We start from the raw sequence: 24,812 nt of genomic DNA, 5'->3' as shown, positions 1-24,812 counted from the left end.
GTCTTGAACCCAACATAGTAATAATTGATTCAGGCAAGAAACATTAAAGGATGTTAAAGTCTTTAGGTAGACTTTTGTTGGAGAACAGGATATTTACAGGGTCTCAAACGTCTTTCCACAGACTCTTTTTTTTTTTCGGCCGTATGGCTTGCAGGATCTTAGTTCCCTGATCAGAGATGAAACCCGTGGTCCCTGCAGTGTAAATGTGGAGTCCTAACCACTGGACTGCCAGGGAATTCCCTCCACAGACTATTTATTCATCACAAAGATGATAAAGGTAACTTTAGAGTGGAGAAGCCTAGCACAAGTGACCTTAACCAAGGGATCAAAGTTAACATCACCAGCAGTAATGGGATGAATCATGTCCTGTGCCTCCTGATACGAGGCACCGAGAAGGACACACAGCATTTCTAAGCTTTCCTGCCAAAAATTTGCAACCTGATTTATTCATAAAACAACAGCAACAACAAATAACCTAGGGGACATTATGTGATATTGTGATTTACAATAAGAAATATATATTTCATCTTTGTCCCCATTTCTGGCACAGAGCTCCTAAAACCCTTGGAATTTCCCAGTTGATAAGAGCAATGGGAGTATCTTTTCTTTTAGTATTTGGTCTTTTGTCCTTGGTTTCTGAAATAATGCCAGGGCCATAAAAGTGAAAGGAATGTCTTGTGTCATAACAAGTGTCATAACAAATCCCCTTCAAGCACACTTGAGCTTATGTTAACGGGGTGACTTTTGGAAAGCCCCTAAGGATGGGGGCTGGTTGCCAGGGGAGCCAACCATGTGATTAGAGGGTTGGAACTTTCAATCCCAAACTTCCAGGGAGGGGAGAAGGGCTAGAGGTGGAGTTCAGTCACCAATGGCCAATGATTTAATCAATCGTGTCTATGTAACAAAGTCTCCATAAAACCCCAAAAGGACCACGTTTACAGAGTTTCTGGATTGATGAACATGTGGAGGTGCTGGGAGGGTGGCACGCCCCTTCCCACAAAGCTTGCCCTGTGCATCTCTTCCATCTGGCTGTTCCTGAGTTGTATCCTTTTGTAATAAACTGGTAATCTAGCAAGTAAACTGTTTTCTTTCTTTCTTTTATTTTTGGCTGCAGTGTGTGGCATGTGGGATCTTAGTTCCCTGACCATGGATCGAACCTGTGTCCCCTGCATTGGAAGCACAGAGTCTTAACCACTGGACCACCAGGGAAGTCCAGTAAACTGTTTTCTTGAGTTCTGTGAGCCTCTCTAGCAAATTAATCAAACCTAAGGAAGAAGTGGCGGGAACGACTGATTCATAGCTGGTTGGTTAGAAGCACTGATATCAACCTGGACTTTCCCTTGGTGTCTTGTATGTGGGGAAGGGACAGTCTTATAGGACTGAGCCCTTAACCTGCAGGATCGGACACTATTTCCAGGTAGATGGCCCGGAATTGAGTTAAATTATAGGACACTCAGCTGGTGTCGCAGAAACGCTTGATGTGTGGAAAAACCACACATCTGGCATCAGAAGTGATATGGTATTGTAGAAGTATTGAGAATAGAGGAGACACACAACAGGAAGTGAGTTTTTCCTTTATACCTTCTCTAAAACAACTGGCCCAGACACAAAAAAATCAATGTCTTGAAAGACAAAGAAAGGCCGAGAAACTGTTCGCAATTACAGTAAGTCCCCTACATATGAACAAGTTCCATTCCGAGAGTGCGTTCGTAAGTCCAATTTGTTGGTAAGTCCAACAAAGTTAGCCTAGGCATATAACTAACACAATCGGCTATATAGTACTGTACTGTAATAGGTTTATAATACTTTTTTTTTTTTTTTCGGTACGCGGGCCTCTCACTGTTGTGGCCTCTCCCGTTGAGGAGCACAGGCTCCGGACGCGCAGGCTCAGCGGCCATGGCTCACGGGCCCAGCCGCTCCGCGGCATGTGGGATCCTCCCGGACCGGGGCACGAACCCGCGTCCCCTGCATCGGCAGGCGGACTCTCAACCACTGCGCCACCAGGGAAGCCCAGGTTTATAATACTTTTCACACAAATAATACATAAAAAAACGAACACAAAAAATAAAGAAAACATTTTTAATCTTACAGCGCAGTACCTTGAAAAGGACAGTAGTGCAGTACAACAGCTGGCATACAGGGGCTGGCATCGAGTGAACAGGCAACAAGAGTTACTGACCGGAGGAGGGAGAGGAGGTGGGAGATGGTAGAGCTGAAGGATCGTCAGCAACAGGAGACGGAGGGCGAGCTGCAGTTTCACTCGTGCCTGACGTTGAAGGCACAGGTTCTGGTTCCTTGCTGGAACCAGATGCATGTTCACGCCTTTGAAAGTTCACAACTTGAAGGTTCGTATGTAAGGGACTAACTGTAAAGGAGCCTACAAAGGCGTAAGAGTGTGACCTGTGATCCTGGATTGGAAGACGCAATTGCTATAATGGACATTATTGGGATAATTGGGGAAATTTAAATATAGATTGTATACTAGATAGTGGTGTTGTATAGATATTAAGAATGCAGATTTGATATTTATATTATAGTTAGGTAAGAGAAAAATCCTTGTTCTTAGGAGACCCATGCTGAAGTATGCAGGGTAAAAGGTCATGATGTCTGCCACTTACTCTCACACATTTCAACAGTAATAAGAAGAAGAAGAAGGAGAAAGTATATTCGTGTATATATATACATAATATATATGTGAAAAGAAAGACAAAGCAAATGTGGAAAAAAGTTGACTATTGGTGAATACAGGGGGAAGGTCTAAGGGTGTTCATTGTAGTATACTTCAACTTTTCTGTAGGTTTAAAATTGTTCAAAATAAAATTTAAAATAAAAAACTAAAAACATTTCCAGTTGAAAATACTTTGGGACTTCCCCGGTGGTGCAGTGGTTAAGAACCAGTCTGCCAATGCAGGGGACATGGGTTTGATCCCAGGTCCGGGAAGATCCCACGTGCCTTGGAGCAACTAAGCCCGTGCGCCACAACTACTGAGTCCACGTGCCACAACTGCTGAAGCCCATGCGCTTATAGCCCATGATCCTCAACAAGAGAAGCCACTGCAATGAGAAGCCTGTACACCACAACGAAGGGTAGCCCCCGCTCGCCACAACTAGAGAAAGCCTGCGTGCAGCAGTGAAGACCTAATGCAGCCAAAAATAAATGAAAAATAAAGAAATTTAAAAAAATAATAAATAAAGAATAAAAAGCTAAAAACATTCCCAATTTAAAATACTTTGGTCTGTATTCAGTGATCAAGTGTGAAATTTCTGTATCAACTCCATTTGTGATACCAAGTTTGGTAAAATAATGAATGAACCAATTTAAAGATAGTGCATTTATCTTCCTTAAAATGACTAATGAAGGAAATGAGAAGCCAGAGGGGTAGAGGCCAGGGAAAAAGGGTTTCAAAATGAGAGTGAAAAACAATCAAAGATGTTGCAAAGAAGTAAGATGTGCGCTAAGGCGTATCTGCTGGGTTGAGTAAAGGGGACTTTGGTGGAGCATCTGGTCAGCTGGGGAGTGGGAGGGAGGGCCAGGGAGTTATCAGTGAAGGGATGGTTGTGAAAGCCTGGGGAAGGATGGGATTTGTAATACGAGTAGAGGATTTCGGTTGTTTTATTAATCGATTGAGGGAATTCCCTGGCAGTCCAGTGGTTAGGACTCCACACTTCCACTGCAGGCGCCACAGGTTCAATCCTTGGACGGGGAACTAAGATCCCGCACACCTCAAGGCGTTGACAAAAACAGACAAAAAAAAAGTTGATTGAAGTTTTGAGCTTCCGAATTTTGACAGAAAGTGTGTGTGGTGGTGACTTGGGAGGGTGGTGATAAACAGCTAGTCCTCTTCTAGGCTTGCTACCGACTCCAGTTGCCTGGGATTGTCCCGGGTTTAGCACTGAAAGTCCCTCATCCTGGGAACCTTCTCAGTCGGGATGGCCACTGTCCACTCCCAGGTTGCTCCCACTGATATTAACTGGTCACTGCCAGCCTGGGAGGTTACATTATATTTTTCGTTCAACAAGCTTTTGCTGGAGGTGGAAATATGATGGCCAGCAAAGCAGACACAGCCCCGACCCTTACAGACCACGGGAAATTCCTTCTTTGCATTGAAGTGGTATTAATCAAACTGGGCCTCTTTTAAAAAAAATCTTATTTTCCCTCATTATAATGGTAGAAAAATTGAGAGGAAAAGTGTACAAAGGCAGAGAAAAAAAAAAATCACACTGGCAGATTTCCTTTCAGTATTTTTCCTACACATTTCCCCAGTCACTTCCTATCAGTGTCCAAAAAAATGCAAGTTAATTTTAATTTTGGCCACAAACCAAGAACAAAAAGGTTAAGTGCATTGAATTAATTTTTCAAGCCAAAGTTAAAGGCTCTGAGGATGATCTGCTGTCTCCAAGGGTCCAATCCCTGTTTTTTTCCACTAGCAGGTGTGATCACAGGCCTGGCAGAGGCGCGTAATGACTTTCCCTCCTCAGCAAGGCTTCCTGCTTTGCAATTTTTTTTTCTTTTTACAAATTGAAATGCTGCATTCATTTGATAACGAATCAAGTAGAACAGAGGAGATTATGGTGAAAAACAACAGTGCCTCACCCCTTCCCATCCTGTTCCACCCAACACCCTCCTGTGACCTAGAGGCAACCCCATTTTTTTTTTTAACGGCATAAATGAAACAGCCAATTTTATTCAAATTCTCCAAAATTTATGCTCAATATGTTAATTGTTTCTAAAATGTTTCACCTTTGTATAATGGTTTTATTATTTCATCTTTCTTTTATAGTTTTTTCATTTTTTTCTGTACAGTTCTTCAGTAGAAGCCAGAGTCCTGAGCTGCCCAGTTAGGAGCCTCTGACCTACTATTCTGATTAAGTTTCTTCTCAATATTCATGGCCAACATCTGGCTTCTAAATGAAAGGCTTTTGGTCTTTTCAATCACTTGCTGATAGGGTGAGACTGCACTGTTACCCATAACCACATGACCTAATTTAGAATCAATCTTGGCATCCAGTCTTGAATTTCTAATCAAATTTACAATCCACCTTTCAGCTTCTTCTGAAGTCATGTTCAGTTTATCTGCCAACATGTTTATGCTGCTACATTGATGGATGCGACAAAATGTCTCAAATACGAAGAGACAGGCATTTTCAATGAAATCCTCAAGACAAGCCACCAAGACGAAATCATTCACTAGCACTGATTCACATTCCCTTAGCTTTTTCTGAGCCCCATCAAAGTCAAAGTTAACATATAAGCATTCAACAGACTCTGTAATTGGGTTTTTATATGTGTAAGACTCCTGTTGAATAACTTTGACCAGATCTTTTAGCACCTGCCGGCGTTTTCAGACATCTTTGTTTGTTATGACTGCTGTGGTCAAATAGTGGAGAATATGTGGACACATTGTCTGAATTGTGTTAAGATACGGTGGCTGGTAAAGGAAGAGATCAATAATGTTATCACACCCTTTAGGGTGATCGAAGAAAACAGAGACCAATGAATGAGCCACATTCGCTGCTGAAGAGGCTGAAGTGGAGAACTCACAGAATTATTATCTATCGTCTCTTTTAATGGTGTATGGTCTTCCATGGCTGCATCCCAATTCTGCATTAAGATTTCAGAGGCCAGTTTTCCCCAGAGTGAACTCAAAGCATTTCTATCCATTGCTGGAACCAACACTCTAAAGAAGTAAAGATATTCTGCTGCTCCAGAGTAATTTCCACATTCATATTGGAATTTTGCATATCTGTAGAGTGTATCTAAATATTCCTGCCTAAAACCATGCTTGTCTGCCAGGTAGTCAAACAGCATCTGACCATCCCTGGTTGACTGCATTTGAGGCAACCCCTTTTAATGGTTTCTGTTTTTATTTCTTTTGGAAGTTGTTTCCAAAAATCCTAGCTCAAATGCCCGTACTTTATTTCTTTATATATCAGTTTTAGTGAATGTTGAGCTTCCAATATAAAACATGAGGCGTTTAACTCATTTACCCTCCCTCTCCCTCTCTTCTTCCCAATAATGACTATTTATATTATTATTTTTGTTTTTATATTAATTATTTTGGTTCCATCTACTTTCCTCAGCATCTCTAGCAAGAGAGGCCAGCTTGTAACTCCTCTTTCTCTCACTTCCACATGCAAACTTTTCTCAGTTTCACATTTATTGTACAAAGTCAAGATTTTGGGTATTTACAATTGTTCCTGCAACCACAAACAAGTCTTCTTGATTTTTCTATGTCGACTCCAAAGGTTAAGATCCAATGAACAGTATTGACATTATGAGGGAGTTGTGAATACTGATCACACTCAAACAACGGGCTGGAACCCCGTGCCCCCAGCAGTAGAAGTGTGGGGTCTTAACCATTGGACCACCAGGGAAGTCCCAGGATTACACTTTCTATTCAATGCACTCAATCCCACAACCCAGGAGAATGTTTCAAGCATTAAGGTCATTGATTAATACTATGTCAATTAAATACCATCATGTCATGTTAGAACTTGCCTATCATTTAAACTATTATTTATTTATCTATTTTGGCTGCGCCGGGTCTTAGTTGCAGCACGTGGGATCTTCCTTGCGGCATGTGGGATCTTTTATTTCACTTGTGCCATGCGGACTTCTCAGTTGGCCCACAGACTTCTTAGCTGGGGCATACGGACTCTTCGTTGCAGCGTGCATGTGGGATCTAGTTCCCCAACCAGGGACCGAACCTGGGCCCCCTGCATTGGGAGTGTGAAATCTTACCCACTGGACCACAAGGGAAATCCCTTGCCTATTATTTAAATCAAGAATTTCTTCTTCAGTTTTGGAATTTTCCTAGAGATTCTGATGGCTTTTCTTTCTCCTTGTACTCCTTACCTATAGCATGTCTTTTTTTCCCCCGAGTTATTGTTCATACCATTGATACAATTCAAGCCACATTTTTGCTTCCTCCTCCAGGTAGAACCCATTACTCCCTAAGTCATCATCCTTCATTCCCTGTTCTTTGGGCTTAGATCCACTGTTTCCTGTATATTATTTTGTCTTCTTTCTGGTTTGCTACCACATTTTCTGGAATACATCCTCAATTTTCTAGAAAAGTGTGTGTGCAGGCCAACTTTGTGTGTCAGAACAAGTCTTTATCTGTTTGACCAGATATATAGAGAATTCTAGGTAGAAATTCTTTTCTCTCAAAATTGTGCAGGCATGTCTCCATTCAGTCTTCTAGGATTCACTGGTATTGACATAAAGTCTGTAGCCATTTTGATTCTTGTTCCTTTGGAGAGGAATAGTTTTTCTCTTTAGAAACTTTTAACATCTTCCCTTTATTCCTGACGTTCTGAAATTTCATGAGGAAGTATCTAGATATGGATAATTTTTCATTCATCATCTTGAGCATACAGTAAACCCTTTCAGAATGAAGACATGACTTTTTCTGGAAATTATCTCTTATTTTTTTCTAAGATAGTTTCCTTCCCTCCAATTTCTTCATTATTATTTTCTGGGGTTCCTAATAACTGTATGATCCTTCTGGATTGGTCCTCTGTGTTTGCTATCTTTTCTCCCTGATTTCCATTTTTCCTCTTTTCTTTTTTTTTTTATAAATTTATTTATTTATATTTTTGGCTGCGTTGGGTCTTTGTGGCTGTGCGTGGGCTTTCTCTAGTTGCTGCGAGCAGGGGCTACTCTTCGTTGTGGTGCGTGGGCTTCTCATTGCAATGGCTTCTCTTCGTTGCAGAGCACGGGCTCTAGGTGCGCAGGCTTCAGTAGTTGTGGCACACAGCATCAGTAGTTGTGGCTCACAGGCTCAGTAGTTGTGGTACACAGGCTTAGGTGCTCCAAGGCACGCGAAATCTTCCCAGACCAGGGTTCGAACCCATGTCTCCTGCATTGGCAGGTGGATTCTTAACCACTGCGCCACCAGGGAAGTCCCGCATTTTTCCTCTTTTTATTCTATATTTTTAGAGATTTTTTTTTCTTAACTCTATGTTGTAATCCTTCTATTCAACATTTATTTTTGCAACCACAGTTTTAGTCTCTACAAAATAATTTTTGTTCTCTGATTGCTCCTCTCTCCCACAACATCCTGCTCTTGCTTTATGGATGTTTCGTCTTCTTGAATCTCCAAGTATATTAGATAGTTCTCTTTGTACTAGGAATTATCTGTTTTCTCCAGTGTCAGTTTTTTTGTTTGCTTATTTTGGTCTTTCTTTGCATGCTACTTGTTCTCCCATATGCATGTAGATCCTTGGTAATATTTAATAAAGAACTACCTAGGTATCCTGGATTTCCTCTGCTGGTATATAAATTATACTCTTTCTCCTTTAGGTTTTTCCCTGGTGGAAATTTGGCCTAGAAATTCTTTGTGCATCAAGATAGGACATATCAACTGAAAGGCTTCAATTGGGGTAGGGAAGGTTGATGGTCAACTGTCAGGCAGTGGGCCACCCCAAATGCTAGAAGGAAAGACACTTATTCTGAACCTCCAACATTCATACCAGAAGCATTAACTTCCCTCAGACAATTGATTCCATTTCTTTGGAGACAAGATGTCTGACATTTTGTCTGAGGGAAAATGCCTTCTGGTGAGGAAGGGAAGTAGAGTCATAACTGATGCTGGTGGCCTGTCTTCCAGGCCTTCAATCAATTCTGGGTTTTCAGTCCCCCTTCTCCCACTGTCCTTTGCCTGTTGGCCAAGACCGTGGCCTCTCCTTGGCAGCCTAAGCAGCCAGGCTTGGCTGGACACCCCCCCCCCATCTTGGCTGTCTTTCCTTTTGACACTGCCTACTTTGATTTCAGTGGGATCTGAGGGGAGATGGGTGATGAGGAGTATGCCTGACCTGGGATCAGAAATCCTGTTTTATTTCCTAATTGTTCCACACGTCCAATACCCAGACTGACAGAGGCCCATGGTAATGGCTCACTCGTCAAGCTCAGTGAAAATCAAAGAACTCTTTAATGAATATCAGGGTCATCTCTAAACACAAGGCTCGCACGTTCATCTCAGGGCTCTGGCCTCAGAGCTGAGGAGGGAGTGGGTAAACTGAGGAAGGAAACCAAATTACTTCAAGAAAACACAAGCATTGCCTTTATGTGGGTCAGGCTTTTCCAGATGGAGGTCTCTCTGGTCACCTGAAGGAAGGGGGCTTGTGCAGGGACAGGCCCCTGTGGCTGACAAAACCAAGACCTTCCTCAGCTCGAGGCCTGGTGGGAAGAGCCAGCCACCCTCAGGAGTGCACACAAGCTCCTCAGATTCTCTTCAGTTCCTCACCCGCTCAGACAATGGTGTCTGGTACCAGTTTGCATCTTGCTATTCTGTCCTTGACTTTTTCCAACTCTTGCCCAATAACCTCAGATAATCCCTTTCCACTCTGTCATCCCTTTCTTCATCTCATTTGTATGCACCCAGAAAACCCTAATCACACCTATTAAGCACAGAATAATGACAGAGAAAGCCTTGCTTCAAGGGAAAAAGGAAAGTCACAAGTTTGAAGTAAAATTAAATTTAAATCAGTGTCATTAAGTGATATAAATCCTGAAAATGACCAGAATTCCTTCTGGGCTTTCCACCAAAGCCTCCTGGGCTTCTTCCTTCTCCCTGTATTAAATGTGAACCACTAGAATCCCCAATAAAGATCTGTCCATTCATTCATTTATTAAATATTTATTGAGTGCTCCCTGTTTGCCTGATACTTCGCTAGTCACCAAGTACAAACAGAGGAGAAGAAGACATGTCGGCCCTGTCCCCTTGGGGCTTTCAGTTCAATCAACCAACAAATGTTTATTAAGCATCTATTATGTAGGTTGAGAACTGAAACCAGGGATACTCATTCAGCTTAACATTGATTTTTTTTAAAAAATTAATTATTTATTTTTGGCTGTGTTGGGTCTTTGTTGCTGCACGCGGGCTTTCTCTAGTTGCGGCAAGCGGGGGCTACCCTTCCTTGCGGTGCGCGGGCTTCTCATTGCGGTGGCTTCTCTTTGTTGCGGAGCATGGGCTCCAGGCACGCGGGCTTCAGTAGCTGTAGCACACAGGGTCAGTAGTTGTGTCTCGCGGGCTCTAGGGCGCAGGCTCAGTAGTTGTGGCACACGGGCTTAGTTGCTCCGTGGCATGTGGGATCTTCCCAGACTAGGGCTCGAACCCGTGTCCCCTGCATTGGCAGGCAGATTCTTAACAACTGTGCCACCAGGGAAGTCCCAACATTGATTTTTTTTTTTTGGCTGCGTTGGGTCTTCGTTGCTGCGCACGGGCTTTCTCTAGTTGCTGCGAGCGGGGGCTATTCTTCGTTGTGGTGCTCGGGCTTCTCATTGCGATCGCTTCTCTTGTTGCAAAGCATGGGCTCTAGGTGTGCAGGCTTCAGTAGTTGTGGCACACGGGCTCTAGAGCACAGGCTTAGTAGTTATGGTGCACGGGCTTAGCTGCTCCGTGGCATGTGGGATCTTCCTGGACCAGGACTCAAACCCATGTCCCCTGCATTGGCAGGTGGATTCTTAACCACTGCGCTACCAGGGAAGTCCCTTAACATTGATATTAACGTGACTATTCCACTGCCTTCATTGGCATAACATTTTTCCAAGAGACTTGCCCAGAAAGATGAATATTGCAAATTAACTTTATTGCTTATTTATTGCTGACAGTTTGCACCCTAAGACTGTTTGAACCCCTCACCTCAAAATCCTCATTATTCTGTGTTCATTCTAAACTATTACGCCATGACCCTTCCCCAACCCTAATCAACCCCCGCTCCTACCCCATGATGGAAAGACTCTCCCCCTTTAAATGAGATTTCAGAGTCTCAATAAATGTCATGGCCTTACTCATCTCCCTGTGAAGTGTTGTCAGACTGTCAAGGGGTAAGCAATAAACCTGGCTTTATCTTGCCAATAAAGAGATATCTTTATCTTGTCAAAAAGATATCACGAGTTTGCTCTCGTGATATCTGGGGAGCCAGCATTTGACAAAGTGCTGGGAGCACAGTGGTGACTGATGTCCTCATAGAGTTTACATTCTAGAGATAGACGATAAGCAGATAAACCAGGAAATATGTAATTTGTATTTTACAATGTAGTTGGGGAGATAGTAGCCAAACAGATCATTACAAATTACAAACAGATCATTACAAAATAACTAAGAAGGAAATAAAGGATAGAGAACGGGGGAAGTTGGGAACCTAATTTAAAAAAATGATCTAGAAAACTCTCCTTGAAGTGACTTGAGCCAGGGGTGAGGGTGGTCTGAGCGTTCCAGGTAAGGAGAATAACTGGTGTTGAGACCCTGAAGCAGGAAGGTGGTTCAGAAAGGTTCCACAATGGAAGAGAAACCAAGTCAGGAGGGCAGCGGGGGAGCGGGCAGGACTGAGCAGAGGGGGAAGGCAGAAGGGTCTCCACATCCTTACCTTGTTCAGAACCACTGCTTTACCTTGTTGTTTAACTATGACTTTTGCAACAGAGTTTTTTCTAATCCAGTACTTCTCTTTGCAAATATGCAGAGGTGAATACTGCAGAGTTTAAATGAACTTTGGAGGGTCTTACTGTTTACAAAAGTGTTTTCATGGCAAAAAGGGTCCAGCTTTTACGAAATTCAACTGAGTAAATTTGAAGGTCTAATTGGCTTTATTCAACATTCATGAATCGGGCAGCATCCCATTTAACAAGCAGAAAGGCCTCTGAGGAGTTGAACCAAACGGATCTTTTATAGGGACAAAGCATTTATTAGCAAAAGAAAAGAAAGGATTGTTTCAGGCAAGGTCCCTTTCCCTTTGGGGCCAGGAAGGGCAGGAGTCTTTTGGAGACTACCTCACCAGTGTGGATCAGGAAATTCCAGACTCATTGGTTGAAAACTCAACTCCTGGGAGAGGCTGTAACTGCAATTAGGTTAGGTATTACGTTTTGGTTTTGCTAACGTGGCTTTGCGCCACGTTAAATTTAAGGAGTTCTTGTAGCTCCACTTGAGCTCAGGTTAGCCCTATTATTTGTTTAAGTGGCTTCTGTGTTTCCAGAGAAGTGCATTTGGGGAACACACTTGGCGGGGTTGGGGGGCGATGTTTCTGGCACACAGGTCTAGAAGCTTGCTCTCCCCAGCTGCATGACCCCGGGGTTTAAATCAACTACCAACTGATTTGCTAAAAGAAGTGAAAACCCAACCCGCGCTAATGGATGCCCTCAGGCTCCTTCCGTCACTTACAGGAAAGAATCGTCTTTCGGTGCAGCTGCTAAAATCCAAATGCGCCTTGGCCTCTAACCGTGTTGACTGAGGGATTGCCTAGTTACCTTGGTCTGGAGGCCTAAATTAGCAATCTCGCTTGGGCAGGACTAGACCTGCAGGAGCTGCAGTGCTGTCGCCCCGGCCACCCGTACACAGCCCGAGTGGAGTTTCTGCTCCTTTCAGCCCTCGCTGCCTCTCTCCCGCCGGCCGGCCGCGTGGAGGGCGCTCAGCCTCACACCCCATCTCGCCCGCTGCGCACTCACACAAACACTGCCCCGCTTTTCCACGCCCGGGCGGTGCGTGCCCCCGGCCGGGACTCGCTCTGTGGTCTGCACGCGGAGCGGCGCGCGTCCCGCCCCGTGCACGGCTCTCGGCCGGGCTCGGAGTTTAATCTCACACACAGTGTCCGGCTTCCTGTCCTCATCACACACACACCCCCTCCCGCCCCGTTTCCCTGGCCCCTCCCTCTCTCCAGCCCGATCCGCCCGCCGGCTCCCCCTCCCCCGATCCCTCGGGTCCCGGGATGGGGGGGCGGTGAGGCAGGCACAGCCCCCCGCCCCCATGGCCGCCCGTCGGAGCCAGAGGCGGAGGGGGCGCCGGGGGGAGCCGGGCACCGCCCTGCTGGCCCCGCTCGTGCTGGGCCTGGGCCTGGCGCTGGCCTGCCTTGGCCTCCTGCTGGCCGTGGTCAGCCTGGGGAGCCGGGCATCGCTGTCTGCCCAGGTGAGGCCCGCCTGCACACCCCTCCCTGGGCAGATCAGGAGCGGACTCTGCCGAGCAGCTGATGGGGCCGGGTGGGCCGAGGGCAGGGGGCCAGGAAGATGGGTGGAGGGTGAGATGTCAGGTGGAGAAGGACAGGGTGACGCTGCCTCCTTCCCAGCAGGAGCCTTCCCAGGGGGAGCTGGTGGCAGAGGAGGACCCCTACCCGCTGGTGAGTGGGGGTGGGTGCTGGCCTCGGGCTGCTGGGCATGGGAAGTGTGTGCCGGCTGAGGGTGCAGGGTGTGCCCCGGTTGTGCCAGCAGTGTGCGGGGGTGTGCACCAGCCGCGCCGTGGGGCATGGGTACGTGAGAGAGAGGGTGACAACTGTGTGTGAGGGGTTTGTGCCGCGCTTGTGTCAGCCGAGTACGAAGCGTTTAGTGGCCGTGGTGGAAGTGCGAGTGTGTGGGAGTCTGTGTGGGAGAGGGATGCTGGCTGTGTGTGTGGTGCGTGTACCCACTGTGCATGCTGACTGGGTGTGGGCGTGTGTGCAATGTACCAATGGCTGGTTGGGCGGAGCAGAATAGGGGGATGTGGCTGGTTGTGGGAAGGGGGGCGAGGGCTGCGGCCTGACCCTGGAGCTTGCCTCCTTGTGGCCCTGGCCACTCTTGGCTGAGAGGCTCGGTCCCTCCCTAAGACTTCTGTGCCTCTTGCTGGCTGGGGCCTCTCGTGACGGGCCCCCTGTCGGTCTCAGTTTATGTCTCTGGGAGTCCCTGGCAAGATCCTGGTTTAGCCCTGCCCTTAATGTCCCTAGGACCTGAATCCCCAGACAGAGGAGCGCCAGGATACCCTGCCTTTTCTGAAACTGGTTCGGCCTCGCAGGAGTGGTGAGCAGCCCTTTATCCCAACCTCAGGAATAATAATAGCGGCTGGTCTGTGGTGGCTTCTGGACTCATTATTGCTTTTGTTCATCATAACAGCCCCGTGAAGCAGGCAGAGCAAAACCCATTATCCTCATTTACGGATAGAGAAACTGAGGCACTGAGAGTAAATGGGGGGTTCAGAGTCATGGAAACTCGAACCTAGAATTCTGACCCTCCCTCTGAAGCTCCTTCCATGGCATAGACCTGCTTCTCGCTTCAGACCCTACCCCAGATATGAAGGTGGGATGACCAGGAATTAGGAGAACCCCTGGGGTCCTGATGAAGATGAGGTGGGGGAGTCAGAGGCCTGAAGCCCAAGAAGCAAAGAGACTTATGACTGGGGTGACCGTGTGACCACGTATCCAGGTTTGCAGGGGGCTGTCCTGGCTTACACCTGTTGGCTCAGAGCGATGATTAATAACACCCCTATTGCTCTCAGAAGCATCCCAGTTTGGATAATAAGTTATCAGCGGCTCTACCTATGGAGGAAGATAAGGCCTGAGGTTCTGAGGCCAGGAGTCTGGACGAGAATAAGGATGCCAGGGTTTTGAGGGGGATGGGGCTGAGAGAGCAGCTCCTGGCCCCTCTAGACGTGGGGCCTGCTTTGCCCATCCGTCTTTCTTTGATTCTCAGCACCTAAAGGCCGGAAACCACGGGCGCGCAGAGCGATTGCAGCCCACTATGAAGGTGGGTGACCGTGAGCCATGCCCAGGGAGAAGGGGTGGCAGAGGGGCAGGGCAGGGCTCACCAACCCTTTCCTGTGTCTTACAGTTCACCCACAACCGGGACAGGACGGAGCGCAGGCGGGTGAGACCCCATCCCCACCTCTGAGCTCTTCCCTGACCTCCATAGCACTGGCCTTCTAGACAAAGGCCCCCCCCAAAACCTTGACTTCCCACCCTCATCCCCGCCTTCAGCCTCAGAACCCCAGAAGCCAGTTCAGGAAAGTGCTTAGGGCTCGCTTCTCTCAGCTCCCGAACCTGAACTTTCTCCGTGACTCAGACATAGGACCCTGGGGGAGGCCCCTTCCCCTCCCAGAGCACAGGCAGATTCCCCCCGCCACACCACCAGCCCAGCTTATCCTTTAGCCCTCGCTTGTCTCCAAGAAGCATCTTTGATTTTTTTTTTCCTCTTCTTTCCTCTCCATATTCCAAGAGTCTTCTTGCTCTGATCATTTTTCTCCAAATGTTTCCAGTCTCTGCTCTTCTTTTCCATCCCTACCCCACTCCCCACCTCAGCGCCATGACCTCGGAACCTCAAACTCATTCTCCAGTCCCTTCCCCATTCTAGACTTTCCCCGCCCCTACTCTGTCCCACCTGTGTTGCTAAGCTAAGCCCCCCTGAAGCCCGCCTTCCATTATTCTGTTGCTTTTCTGCTTGGATTGCAGCCTCTCCCTGGTCTGGTCTCAACCTATTTTCCTGGCACACCCTTATGCCTTCTCCACATTTGTTGGGCTGACACCCCCTCCCCATCAGCGTGCCTCGTCTGGACTTTGCACATCCTGTTCTCTCACCTGGAATGCTCTTCCATGTGAGAGGTCAGGAGGCAAGACATGAGAGTGGCTTAGTCTAGGGGTCTGGCAGCAGAGATGGAGAGAAGTAGATGGATTCAGCGTGTGGCTTGAAGATAGGGTTTGCTGTGGGGATGAGAAGGATAAGGGAGAGGGGGGAATCAGAAATGACTTCTAGATTTTTAACTTGGGCATCTTTGAGAATAATGGTCCATTTATTAAAATGGGGGTTAACCAGGGAGGAAATAGGTTGCGAGGTGTGTAAATTAATAATTGAATTTGAGATCTAATAATAACTAAGTGGATACATAATAATAAACGAGTGAGTTTCACAAATAGATGGCCGCACACGGTAGAGCACACATCCTGGGCAGGATGTGTAGGGTCAGGAGTCCTCACCAGATGGGGGTATTTAAAGCTATAGGTCTGGATGAGACACCTAGGGGAAAGACGGGCTCCACAAGTGAAGCCCTGAGGCTCTTGGACCTTTACAAGTGGAGCAGGGGAGGAGAACCCAGCAGAGACTGAGAAGCAGCCAGAGAGAGGGGAAGAAACCCAGGGAGGGTGGTGTCCAGGAGTCTCGGGGGGGGGGGGACACAGTTTTAAGAAGGAGGATGTGGCTGTCTGTGTTGAATGCAGATGACCAGTCACATGAGATGAGAACAGACAAATGACCGCTGGGTTTGGTAACATTAAAAGTCAACTGGTGACCTTGACAAGGGCGGTGTCAGTGGTGTGGTTAGGATGGAAGCCAGCATGGATTAGGTTAAGAGAAAATGGGAACTAGGAATCGGAGACAGTGACAACCCTTTCCAGAAGTTTCTCTGTGACAGGAGCAGAGAAATGGGCCAGGAGGTAGAGGAGGATGTGAATCAAGGAAAAGTTTGGTCTTTTTAGTGGTAAACAATACTGCATGAGTCTTAGCTAATTCTTATTCAGTGTTTAATCTCATCTAATCCTCGGAACAGTCCTGAAAGGAAGATAATCCGATCATCTCCATTTTACAGATAGAGGTGATGTAACTTCTCCGGGTCATGATGATACTAAGAGGTGGAGCCAGGATTTGAACCCAGCTAGTGTGTGCTTGTGTTCCAGACATTGTGTGAGAGGCAACTGCTGGTGCATGGGTGGGGAAACCTGCAGGGCAACATCAAGAAGGTGGGAGGGGGTGGGTTCCAGAAGGAGGAGAGGACACATCATCCCATCACCATAAGAGGCTCAATGGCAAACATGAGAACAGGTTGGTTTGTGGTTTCGGTGGCAGGACGTGGGGCAGCCCTTACCTGATGACTTCTAGGTCCTCTGGAGAACGAGGGCGGCAAGAGAGATGGTGCTAAAGCAAGCGTAGTGGGGGAAAGAAGGACAACTGCCATGCAGTAAGGAATGAGTTGTGATTGTGAAACTGAGTGACACCACGGTCCCAGACACACCATGCCCTTAGCCACAACCAGCTCAAACTGGTTCCCTAGCCAGGAATGCCCTCTCTCCTTCTCTCCCCCTACTCTTCCTGCCCCAGGCCACCTTCCTCCCTTCTGTATGGACCATTTATTTCAGCGGTTACCCAGACATTCATTCATTCGTTGACTCAACACACATGCCCTGAGATCCCACTGTTTGTAAGGACCCGGCTAGGTGCCCACAGTGAATAATACCCAGACCTCTTTACAAGGAATTGCTGTCCAGGAGAAGAGACAAGCATATAAATTTGTAAATTACAATGTGATACAACAACAACAGTAAATAAAGTAGCCAGAGGCGCGTGGCGGCACAGAGGAGACCACTTTACAATGGGGTAAGGGACTCCTTCCCCAGGAAGGTGTGGGCCTTGAAGTGTGAGTGTGAGATGGACGGGGGGGGGCAGGGGCCACTTGTGCAAAAGCCCCGAGTCTGCCAAGAGTATGATGAGGCTGGGGGACTGGAGCAGCGCGATGTGGCTGACAAGACAGAACTAGAAGAGCAACATGCGGTGAGGCCAGAGAAGAATATGGAGCCAGGTCACAAATGGAATCTGGAAGTTATCCTGAGGTCAAAACAAGAGAGGCAGGCTCGCATCTGCATTTTAGAAACGTCACTCTGTGGCTCTGTGTCGCGTAGCCAGTAAACTGGACCAGGCAAGACTGGAAACAGGGAGTCCAAAGAGGAAGCAGGCTGGGAAGAGTCCCAGTGAGAAGTGGCAGGGGCCAGACCAGGGAGGGAGACAGCCGTTTAGGTGGCAGAATTGCTAGAAACTGGTGATCAGTGAATGAAACTGGTAAAGGAGAGAGTGGCTTGGGTGCCTGGTAAGAGGTAGAACCAGGAACCCAATGTGGAATGCAGACAGTCAAGCACATTTGGGACAGGGGAGGACCAGGCTCAGTTTTGGGTTTTTTTTTGTTTTTTTGTTTTTCAGGCTCAGTTTTGATCTAGGTGAGTGTGAGGTGCCAGGGGCTATTCTGATGGCAGGCAGGTAGCAGTGTCAGGAGGGGCAGGAAAGGGCAGGGCTGGAGGCTCAGGTTGGAGTCTGCAAAATAAAGGTCAAGGGAACCCCTAGGTGGGGATGAAAATGCCCAGCGAGCATTATGTTCTCCTTGAGAAAGCAACAAGGATAGCGCACCGGAGCAGGCAGAGGGTGGGGCTGCTGGGGAAGGAAGCTGGCCGGGCTACTGAGATGAAGCCAATGAAGCCCTGGAGAGTGGCCCATGGACCCAAACAAGAGAGAGCTGTTGCCACGGCCACCTCCTTCCCTCTATCTTCCCACCAGCGTGTGCTTGGTGCCCACTCAGGGCAGGCCCAGCTCCAGGGGCTGGGGTGCAGTAACAAGACCAATACCTCTGTCCCCTGGGGGAGTCAGACCCCAAACTATCACAGAAGGAAATAAAATGATTTCCCTCCTTGGTGACTGCTGTGAGAGAAACGGGGTGAGTGGAGGAGAGATTATTGGAGACGAGCTATTTCAGGCTGGGAGGACTGGGGAGGTCTCTCAGAGGGACCAGTCTGACAGAAGGGGCCAGGCAGGGGAGGAATCCTGTGGGGAGGGAAGAGCAGTAAAAGCCCTGTGGAAACAATGAGCTTGGTGCGCCGCAGGAACAGAAAGTGGGCCGGAGTGGCTAGAGTCTTGTGACTTGGAGGAATGTGTGAGATTAGATGCGAGAGGTAAACAGGGGCAGCCCATAGAGGACCTGGGAAGCCACTTGAGACTGTGCTCTGTCATTTGAATATTTATCTTCTTTACAATTTGCAATTACCCTCACTCTAGACTTTTTTGGTAACAGCTTTATTGAGATATAATTCACATTCTATATAATTCCCCTGTTTAAAGTGTACAATTAAGTTTTTAGTATATTCACAGAGTTGTGAGATTGTCACTACGGTAATTTTAGAGAGTTTTCATTACCTCAAAAAGAAACCCTGTACCCTTTACCCGCCACCCCATATTTCCATGATCCCCCGAGCCCTAAGCAACCACTAATCTACTTTCTGTCTCTATATATTTGCTTACTTGGACATTTCATAGAAATCATATAATACGTGATCCTTTGTGACTGGCTTCTTTCACTTAGCATAATGTTTTCAAGGTTCCTCCATATTGTAGTATGTATTAGTATTCCATTTCTTTTTTTTTTTTTCCCCCTTGGCCCCAGCGCGTGGCTTGTGGGATCTTAGTTCCCCAGCCAAGGATCGAACCCGCAACCCCTGAAGTGGAAGTGCAGAGTCTTAACCACTGGACCGCCAGGGAAGTCCCATTACTGCATTTCATTTGATGGCTGAATCATATCTCATTGTATGGACTTAACACAATTTTCCTTATCCATTCATCAATGGATGGACATTTGGGTACCATTTTATTATTTTTAATTTTTTTTCTTTTTTCCCCTCTTTTTAGCTTTTTTTCCCATATTTTCCTTTTCTCTTATTTTTAATTTTAATAATCCAAGTAATGTATGATTCAAGTAATGTATTGATACATTCTCCAAGTAGAAGAGCAAACAATACAGACACAAACTATAAAAGCCCCCAATGCTTCTTCAATCCTCCTCTTCTCCCCAGAAGTGGCTGGTGACAACTTGCCCTGTTTGGTTCTGGTCATATACGTTGGGTTTCTTCACCGAACTTCCTATTACACTCCCAGCTCCCTAGGCCCTGGCGCCTCCCTTGCCCTGGGCCCTCTAGATATCTTCTGGGTAAGGTAGGCCCAAATGTTTATAAACTCAGTGGCTGGGAAGTGTGAGAAAGTTCTATAAAGGGATTTCCCCCTGTCTCTGAACATCCACATTCAGGTGTGGACGGGACGGTGAGTGGCTGGGAAGAGGCCAAAATCAACAGCTCCAACCCACTGCGCTATGACCGCCAGAGCGGGCAATTTATGGTCACCCGGGCTGGGCTGTACTACCTGTACTGTCAGGTAAGCCCCACCTGGCTCCACGGGTAGAGCAGGAACTGAGGGAGAAGGGCTGGGCTTAAGGGGTGGGGGCAAGTTAAAGGTGGGGGAGGAGGAGCTTGGGGTCTGGGCTGGACAGGAGCCCAGGGCAAGCAGAGGCCTGGACTCCGCCCCCTGCCCCCCCCCCCCCCCCCCCCGGTGCACTTTGATGAGGGGAAGGCTGTCTACCTGAAGCTGGACCTGCTGGTGGATGACACGCTGGCCCTGCGCTGCCTGGAGGAGTTCTCGGCCACAGCGGCCAGTTCCCTCGGGCCCCAGCTCCGTCTCTGCCAGGTGTCCGGGCTGTTGCCCCTGCGGCCAGGGTCCTCCCTGCGGATCCGCACCCTCCCCTGGGCCCATCTCAAGGCTGCCCCCTTCCTCACCTACTTTGGACTCTTCCAAGTTCACTGAGGGGGCCCTGGTCTCCCGATGGTTTGCCAAGGCCGCTGGCTCCCCACGGCAGCTCTCTGAGCACCCCAGTCCCCTCTGCCCACCCTGAGCGGCTCCTCCCCCAGAACTGCCTCTCCCTCTGTAGGCTGCCAGGGCACACTCAAGAGACGGCCATGCCACAGAAATAGTCCCCTCGTCTCTGACAGCTCCCCACACCTCCAGCTCTCCACCTCACTAGCTCCCAAACCCCCATTTATCTCCTGACTCCCCACCCTGGCTGCAGCCCCCCAGGACACTGTGTTTACTGTACTCTGGGTGACGATGGGTCCTGAATACCCCTCTTCAGGCACTAAGAGGGGCTGGATGCCAGAGAGACTGGGACTAGGCCAGGAGTTCCCGAATGTGAGGGGTAAGAGACCAAGACATAATTCCTCCCCTGATAATTCCCTGTGGATTTTAAAAACAGATATTATTTTTATTATTATTGTGACAAAATGTTGATAAGTGGATATTAAAGAGAATAAGTCATGGTCGCTCTCTTTATTGGGCCTTAGGGGACATCCTCGGGGTAGCTGAGGGCCATGCGAAGGGGGTCTGGGAATTGGGGAGTGGGGGGCAGGACGCCCGGAATTCCAGGGCAATGTCCAGGCTTGGGAGTGGGGACCTAAATGCCTCTAACGCCGAAGCATGAGCAGAGAGTCGAAAGGCAAACTGCCAGGAAAAAAAATCAATCCTCTGCCCAAGGTCCAGCAGAAGCGGCCTCATTTACCTATAGGAGGCGGGCTTCCTCCTGCGGGGAATCCCTGGGCTGGGAGGAACAGCAGCCCTTCCTCCTGGCAGCCTCGGAGACTTCAGCAGGTGCTGGCACAAGCCCTGGCTGGGACGCGGGGTGGGAGCAAGCCCAGCATGGGGGCTCAGGGGCAGGAAGCGGGACGCCAGGGCCCGGGAACACGGACACCTGCGTCATTGGGGCCAGGGAGGAATCCTACAGTGGCAGGGGGCTTGGGCTGTCTCTTTCTCTCTTTGTCCAGAGCCTTATGTAAGAGCTTTTCTTGGGAAACAGGAAGTCCTGCCTGCCAAGTTCAGCACACAGGGAGTAGTGCAGGCCTTATTCCAACACACCCGGCCTGGCCTTAACCCCAGAACTCAGCCAGTTTCTTGCTTCCGCGACCCTGGTTCTCCTCCCCACTGACGCCCTCCCCTTCTTTCCCACCTTTGGTCTCTCTCAGCAAACTGCCCCAGAGATCTCGCCTGTGCCCGGGCCAGAGGGTCTTCCACTCTCACCCCTTGACCCTCAATGCTGCCCAGCTCGTCCCTCCATCCCGGCTCCTGGCACCATGCCCCATAGCCAGCCAACCTTCCCTCCCCCACTTCTGGGGCCGCCCTGGGGTTCCTGTGCTCTGGCCGCTCCTCCTGGGTGTCACTGGCAGCCCTGTCCTTCTTAGAGAGACTGACAACAAATTCTCCTGAGGCTGGAGGAGGGTGAGGGGTCTCAGGACAACACTGGCCCTGCAGCGGGGTGCCAGGAGCACCAACAGTGCCCCGAGCTTGCTTTCTGCCTCCCTCCTTTTTATTCTCAAGTTCCTTTTTATTTCTCCCTTGCGTAACGCCCTTCTTCCCTTCTGCACCACTGCCTGCACGCCGACCCTCCCCGTCACCTCCTTGCTACCCCACTCCTGAGGCTACAGCTGTTGGCAGGGTCCCCAGCTCATGCCGACCTCATCTCCTTCTTTACTAGCCCCCAAAGGGCCCCCGGGAGACATGGGGGGCCCAGTCCGAGAGCCGGCACTCTCAGTTGCCCTCTGGTTGAGTTGGGGGGCGGCTCTGGGGGCTGTGGCTTGTGCCATGGTTCTGCTGACCCAACAAACAGAGCTGCAGACCTTAAGGAGAGAGGTGAGCCGGCTACAGAGGACCGGAGGGCCCTCCGAGAAGGGGGAAGGGTATCTGTGGCTGAGCCCCCGGGCGCAGGTGAGTGAGGGGAGAAGGGTGTCTGGGGGAGAAGGGCGTCTGGGAGAGAAGGATGGGTGGCAGGGTGGTCTCTAGGCCTCTTGGTTCCAGCCGCCTGGTCTGCAAAGTTTTCAGTGGGTGCAAGAGAGGGTCCCAGGTTTGGAGGTCAAGGGAGCAACCATTTCAGGAAAGGAAATTGTTAAAGATTAATGCTTCTCGTACCTAACAGATCCTGGAGGACAGCCAGCACCAAGACTCAGGTTGCTGGGGAAAGGTGCAGGAGAGATGTGAGGCATTCCCGGGGCGGGGGAGGCCTGGGGGAAAGGCTTTCTGGGACCCTTGCATCTCAGCCTAACCCTGACCCTCTTTCCGTGAGCAGAGCTCTGATGGCGTGGAAGCCCGGGAGAATGGGGAGAGATCCCGGAGAAGGAGAGCAGTAAAACAGAAGAGTGAGGCCCCCGGGGTGCAGCAGGGGTGGGAGGTGATCAAGCAGCACCGGGATTTGGAGACTGAGACCCTGAGCCAGGGGTGAGGGTGGAGGGCTGACAACAGGGCAACGGGGGTAGGTGGGCGCTGCTGAGATTTCCTCCTTCTCTCCCCAGAGAAGCGCTCAGTCCTTCATCTTGTTCCCGTTAACATCACCTCCAAGGGTGAGCACTATTTTCAATAATGGCTTTTGAGGAGAGGCAAAATCTAGGAACTGTGGGCCTGGCACCTGGGCCCAAGAGAACCTTAGAGCAGAAAGTGTCTGAGTGTGCACAGAAACCCTGACTGCCACACTCCTTGCCTCCAGAGGACTCTGATGTGACAGAGGTGATGTGGCAACCAGCTCTCTGGCATGGGAGAGGCCTGGAGGCCCAAGGATATGTCATTCGAGTCTGGGATGCTGGAATTTATCTGCTGTACAGCCAGGTAACCCCAAACACCCCCTGAGCCTCACCTGAGGGCCTGGAGGCCTGTTCTCCCAAAGCCTTATGCCCCAGCACTGAGGGTTCCCAACCCCTATGGATACCCAACTTAGAGGGCACTTCTTCATTCCTCGGCTCCCTTGTCAGGGCTCCTGAGGCTGCCCAGACCTGAGCCACACTATCCCGTTTTCTTCATCTCCTCCCTTCCCTGCCAGGTCTTGTTTCATGATGTGACTTTCACCATGGGTCAGGTGGTATCCCGGGAGGGCCAGGGAAGGCAGGAGACTCTATTCCGATGTATACGAAGCATGCCCTCCAACCCCGACTGGGCCTACAATAGCTGTTACAGCGCAGGTGAGAGCCTGAGAGGTGGGTGAGCAGTTGAGGGTGGATGCGAGGAGAGCAGGGGATCTCTGACCTGGGGGCACTGGTTGGGGGGCTACAGCAGGGGGTTGGAAGAAGCGTGGGTGTAGAGGCAGAGCTGAGGAGTGAAGGACCGAATACCTTGGTCCTTACAGGAGGCAGAAACAAGGTTGAGCTGGAGAAGGGAGGGTGAAACATCAGAGTATCTTCATGGCCGTGCTTCACTGAGCATCTCTTTTCTCCCTTTTCTCAGGTGTCTTCCATTTACACCAGGGGGATACCCTGAGTGTCATAATCCCCCGGGCAAGGGCGAAACTTAGCCTCTCTCCACATGGAACCTTCCTGGGGCTTGTGAAACTGTGATTGTGTTGTAAAAGGTGGTTCTGAGCTTGGAAGACCAGGGTGGGTTCATTTTGGAGACAGCCAAGAGCTGACTAGACAAAAGACAGGGAACAGTCAGGAACAGAGGCCTCTTCTGGGTTTGACTGGAATCCCAGGTTTGACAGCTCATGACTCTCCCTTCCTCCCTTCTCCCCCCCAACCCCACCCCCAGGACTTTGAATTCATGGATATTAAAGAGGTAGTAGAATATCTTGCTCTTAGTCTCCATCCAGCCCCAAATTCTTGAGGGAGTTGGGCGGGGGTGGGAAATGCCCGGCATTGTCTAGACTTGCTCTGGGTCCCACTGGAATGCTTCCAGAACAGCACCACCATCTAGCGGCAATCTGAGACAATGATCCTGCCTGTTGGCAGATGGCCACGACTCCTTCCGCCACTCAGGAAAACTCCTGGTTCTTTACCCCACACCTCTCTCTAGGTATCCTCTGCCTCTCCACTCCACAAGAAGCCTCATCTTCACTCTCCTCTCTCCATCTATTGGGGCCCAGTTTCCATCACTGACTCCAGAGGTGTAATTATTATGCGCCCGTCTGCAGAAGGTACCCAACGACGACGGTGCCCTTGCAGCCACATCATTACTCTTCGGGTGCCAACTTTTGCCTTTCACGCTCTCCACTGCCCTGGCGCCGGCAGGCCACTCTAAGCCTCTCTGGACTGGGAGGGGAGCCGGGGAGCCTCGGATAAATCGTACGCCCTAGTCCTGATCCTGTATCACTCCTCTGATCTCTCCTTTCTGCGCAAGCCCTGCCTAAAGTTAAAAAATAAAAGAGAATAAATGGAACCTCGGATCCATTTCCCATGCTGCTGTGCCTCAGCTCCGTCCCCGTACCAGGATCTCCCGGCCCTCCCGGCCCTCCACCGAAGCGCCTCACTGGACCGAGACGTCTCACTGAACCGAGGCGTCAGGGTCCTCAGCTCAAGCCCGGCGGCGCGTGGAACGCAGGGCTACGCAGCGCGGGGGCGAAGGGCGGGAGAGCGGCACGGGACACGCAGGCGCAAAAGAGCGAGTGGAGGCACCGCCCCCCACGGCTCGGGTTAAGCGGGTGTGCGCAGGCGTGGGGGTCATGGGCGGGACGGTCCCGTGGCGTCTGCGCTCTCGC

At 49.4% G+C, this 24,812-nt stretch overlaps 2 protein-coding genes and 1 pseudogene across 8 annotated transcripts; 2 read left to right on the top strand and 1 right to left on the bottom strand.

Moving 5' to 3' along the window:
* Nucleotides 1-4,730: 4,730 nt before the first annotated feature.
* On the bottom strand, nucleotides 4,731-5,833 carry LOC114889442 (annotated as a pseudogene).
* A 6,836-nt stretch (nucleotides 5,834-12,669) lies between these two features.
* Nucleotides 12,670-20,641, top strand: LOC114889233 (tumor necrosis factor ligand superfamily member 12). Of its 3 annotated transcripts, XM_029212305.1 has the most exons (8): nucleotides 12,670-12,902; nucleotides 13,060-13,110; nucleotides 13,690-13,762; nucleotides 14,432-14,485; nucleotides 14,570-14,605; nucleotides 19,566-19,689; nucleotides 19,864-19,999; nucleotides 20,442-20,641. In XM_029212305.1, the coding sequence occupies exons 1-8, from the start codon at nucleotides 12,744-12,746 to the stop codon at nucleotides 20,478-20,480; spliced, it is 672 nt and encodes a 223-aa protein (XP_029068138.1). In that variant the 5' UTR covers nucleotides 12,670-12,743; the 3' UTR covers nucleotides 20,481-20,641. The 3 variants fall into 3 exon arrangements, with proteins under 3 accessions (XP_029068138.1, XP_029068137.1, XP_029068136.1); XM_029212304.1 differs by lacking the exon at nucleotides 20,442-20,641 and having other exon boundaries at nucleotides 13,063-13,110; nucleotides 19,864-20,167; XM_029212303.1 differs by lacking the exon at nucleotides 20,442-20,641 and having other exon boundaries at nucleotides 19,864-20,167.
* A 22-nt stretch (nucleotides 20,642-20,663) lies between these two features.
* On the top strand, nucleotides 20,664-24,493 carry TNFSF13 (TNF superfamily member 13). Of its 5 annotated transcripts, none has more exons than XM_029212306.1 (7): nucleotides 20,967-21,988; nucleotides 22,272-22,316; nucleotides 22,422-22,491; nucleotides 22,645-22,692; nucleotides 22,836-22,954; nucleotides 23,166-23,304; nucleotides 23,567-24,493. In XM_029212306.1, the coding sequence occupies exons 1-7, from the start codon at nucleotides 21,806-21,808 to the stop codon at nucleotides 23,674-23,676; spliced, it is 714 nt and encodes a 237-aa protein (XP_029068139.1). In that variant the 5' UTR covers nucleotides 20,967-21,805; the 3' UTR covers nucleotides 23,677-24,493. The 5 variants fall into 5 exon arrangements, with proteins under 5 accessions (XP_029068141.1, XP_029068139.1, XP_029068143.1 ...); XM_029212310.1 differs by having other exon boundaries at nucleotides 20,967-22,063; XM_029212308.1 differs by lacking the exons at nucleotides 20,967-21,988; nucleotides 22,272-22,316 and adding an exon at nucleotides 20,664-20,953.
* Nucleotides 24,494-24,812: the final 319 nt, after the last annotated feature.

The sequence above is a fragment of the Monodon monoceros genome, unplaced genomic scaffold, assembly GCF_005190385.1.
Source record: "Monodon monoceros isolate NGI ecotype Baffin Bay Population unplaced genomic scaffold, NGI_Narwhal_1 Super_Scaffold_9, whole genome shotgun sequence".
Lineage (NCBI taxonomy): Eukaryota > Metazoa > Chordata > Mammalia > Artiodactyla > Monodontidae > Monodon > Monodon monoceros.
Note: the sequence above shows the minus strand (reverse complement) of the source record. Positions and strands in the feature narration are given on the sequence as shown.